Here is a 3,549-nt window from a genome sequence, read left to right on the forward strand (position 1 = left end):
ACCAGCCTGCTCTTTTTATGACTGAAACAGACTGCAGATATTAAACTCCAAGACATTCCTCGGCTCGGGGCCACAGCTGCTTGTTGTTTTCGTCCCATATTCCAGAAGTGGGATGTGTTCGCGCTGCTGGGTCGCTCCGTAGGCTTTCACCGAGCAACACGGCGGAAACATGGGCGAAGTTCGGGACGACGGAGACGCGAAGAAGACCTTGGTCGCTCCAGCAATTAAGTCTTTTGAACATCACGACTTTTCCCGCGCCAAAATCTGTTGCAGCCTCAGGTGGCTTGTAGCCAAAGCATACGGGACAGGTAGGTGACAATACTGTACTTTTAATTCCGTTTTAATTAGAAGCACGTGCAACAAATCTGTAATTAATTATTAATTAACTCAGGAATGCAGGCCTACTCTTCTCAATTATGTATATTTTATATAGAGCCCTGTTTTATATTAATAATTGCAAACGTATAATATAGTATATCTGGGTTAAAWAATGTCAGTTTCCTCAAATATATTCAAACATCATCTGAGAATATGAATCACTCCTCCAATGACTAAATCAAAGCTATTCTCGGGTGAGAGTATGTTATTTGCACACTGGGTGACAAATGTGTCATTTTTACAGTGGGTGGCAAAATCTAATCAGGTGAGTTGTTTTTCTACCTACTTTTTATGATTAACCAAACCTTTGAAGGGAAAAAAACTGAGGACGCTAAATGGTGAGTAACTGCAGCACAATTGTAGGCCCTCACTATAAAAAAAAAACTGCTTTTTATTTATTTTATCCATTCATTAGAATAAAGAAAAGAAAATCTATATATACAAGAAAAACAAAATACAAGTCATAAATTATATCTGCCCCCCTTTTCCCCAAAAACAAATAGAACAAAAACAATATTAGATCCTTTACAAACAACAATAATACATGTCAACACATATTTTATATTGTATTTATTTAACAAACTACCTTTTATCATTCTCTTTAAAAAAATCCTTTGAAGCAGCTCTATCTCTTAACAAATTTTGATTAGATGTTTAAATGTAATATTGAGATAATGTGTAAAAACTAGATTGTGGTTTTCAGTGTTCAGCCCTGATCCAAACTGTGTAAAAATCCTCTTGATCATTCAGGAACAGCTAATCTGCTAGAGCTAACACAAAGGAAAGAAGCTTTATGCTTTTAAAAAGGCCTTTGTTTTCTTCCAGTTAGRAATTATATTGGGTTAATTTGATGAAATCCACATTCATCTGTTCATTCCAACACCACACGGTCTGTTTGGGTGCATCCTGCCTTGCCCACTGCTCTGTAACAGCCCAGTGAACCTGAGGTTTCTTGCAAACCTGCCGTGTGTTTTCAATGAGGGCTGAATGAAATGGGTCGATTCCAAAAATACAGACTTCCAGAGGGAGCAGGAGGGAGGGAAATGAAAGAGAGCRAGCAGGCTCATCCCCGGATTGCTGCCTAACTCTGCTCTTTCTCCTTCGTGTGCRTCTTGTGTTATTACAAATATAGGAGTGCATGGAGGATAGGCAGTCAGGTTTATGCAAGATGCAAGCCCCACATAGAGGATCAGCTGTCGGTGATTACTGCCCCACAGCAAACAGTGAGAATGAGAAGAGATTACACTGAATTCACTCTTGCACATTCCCAAACTCAAAGCATGAAACTCCAAAAATCAGTCTTTCTGCTCTTTCGACGAATGAAACATTATGAATGTGGCAGATAGCAAAAGAAATCCACAATTTAGTTTTCTCATATCCAGCCATATATATATATATATATATATATATATATACATACACCAAAAGTCCTTGCAGCAGTGTCCTGAAGGAGCTGAACATTTTGATTTATAAGTTGTTGAATTAGCACAAACATTGCAGAATGAGATACTGTATGTGCTGAAAAATGTACAGAAGACAAAATGATCTCAGTAGTGACTTGTTTCGCTATAATTGCAATAAATCAAATTTCTGTTTCCCAGCTCACTGAAACTCTGCAGACACTTGTCACATGGGCACAGTGTGAAAGCAATGACAAACATGATTGTGAATTCTTTGTAGACTGTCTCACTGCACAGTGGACCTCTCTGAGGCGATCAACACGCACTCGTGCTGGCGCTCGCTTTGAAGAGAGAGAAGGGTGTTCCCGGAGATTTAGAAGCTTCAGAGAYRAAAACACAAGATGAATCGATCGGGTTCCTCTCCTCCTGCAGTTGCTATAGCAACGCTGAGGYCTATTCACACACAAGATCTATGTTATGATATTGTCAAATCGCTGCARTGAAGGGAAGTACTGTCACAGGCGAAGGACCGATTTGGTGTTAAATAGTCAAATAAAATTTTTACTCTTTTTTTTCAGTGTGCTTGAAATGTAAGAAATGACCACTTTTCTACATTTTGTTAATTTTTTTTTTTTTAATGCTTAAAACTTATATGTCTTTCCTTCCTTACACAGACAGCATCCCTGCAGACTTAAAGGACCCTTTCTACACTGACCAGTATGAGCAGGAGCACTTGAAGCCCCCCGTGGCCAGCCTCCTGCTGTCCGCCGACCTCTACTGCCGTGCGGGCAGCCTCATTCTGAAAAGCGATGCTGCCAAGCCGCTGCTGGGTCACGATGCCGTCATCCAGGCTCTGGCTCAGCGTGGACTCTACGTCACCGACCAGGAGAGACTGGTGACTGAGAGAGACCTGCGAAAGAGACCWCTGCAGATGGTGAGAAGCTGCTTTTTTTAATTACCTTTCAGGCACCAAAACGTCATTTCCCCGGTCCTCCTTTGAATGTGAGCAGAATTAACTTCATTCACATGTTATACAAAGATAATAACTATCTGAGACAAGTTTTGTCTACGTCAGACTCTTAACCTATGAGCGCCACCTTGAGGGCCTCAAAAKAACARYAGTTTTTAACTTTGGGCCGCAGASGGCCGTGGRACCGCATTGATTTTGAATAAGGTGCAATACAYTTTCTCACCACTAGTAGCGGTAGTGTGCCACTCAGATGTTTAACAACTTTTTTTACTACGTAGAAGAAGAACCTTAGAAACCGGCCGAGAATGGAAACCTATTTTAAATTAAAAGTAGAAGGCAAAAATAAAGGTAACCCATCAAAAAATGCCAAAATTTGTCACTAATATGAAGTGCAGCCTCTGGTTCTACCATGCAATATTTTAAAAGTTCAAAACATTATCAAAAACAGTTGCAGATACAGCTATATTTTTATTTGCACTTTATCAAATTAATTTTTGTAATTTATTTTTAAGCATTCTGTCAAAAAGCTGTTGTTACTGTTATTGTTTGTCACTAATATGAAAAGCAACCTCTCTACCATGCAGAAGTTTAAAAAGGCTTTGTTTGCATTTGTACTTTATCAAATTTATTTTTACAGTTCATTTTTATTTGGAATATTTACGTTAAATATTTTTGAATGTATTTATTTTATGACCACAATTTTATTTATTGAATTGTCTATTTTTGTTGCTGTTTATGTAAAAAAAAAAATGTTATTTTTGTGTTGATAAGCCTGAGTGGTCTGTTGACTAGCCATGTTTC

The 3,549-nt window shown here is 38.6% G+C and overlaps 1 protein-coding gene across 3 annotated transcripts in view; it reads left to right on the forward strand.

Annotated features, from left to right (window-relative positions):
* The window catches only part of camsap2a (calmodulin regulated spectrin-associated protein family, member 2a), a 45,249-nt gene continuing 41,700 nt past the window's right edge, over positions 1-3,549 (forward strand). For all 3 annotated transcript variants that reach the window (XM_014010765.1, XM_014010766.1, XM_014010768.1), the window contains exons 1-2: positions 1-308; positions 2,453-2,712. In XM_014010765.1, coding sequence (XP_013866219.1) covers positions 170-308; positions 2,453-2,712 — 399 coding nt within the window. In that variant the 5' untranslated portion in view covers positions 1-169. The remainder of the gene's footprint in view (positions 309-2,452; positions 2,713-3,549) is intronic.

This window comes from Austrofundulus limnaeus, unplaced genomic scaffold, assembly GCF_001266775.1.
Source record: "Austrofundulus limnaeus strain Quisiro unplaced genomic scaffold, Austrofundulus_limnaeus-1.0 Scaffold73, whole genome shotgun sequence".
In the NCBI taxonomy this organism is placed as follows: Eukaryota; Metazoa; Chordata; class Actinopteri; order Cyprinodontiformes; family Rivulidae; genus Austrofundulus; species Austrofundulus limnaeus.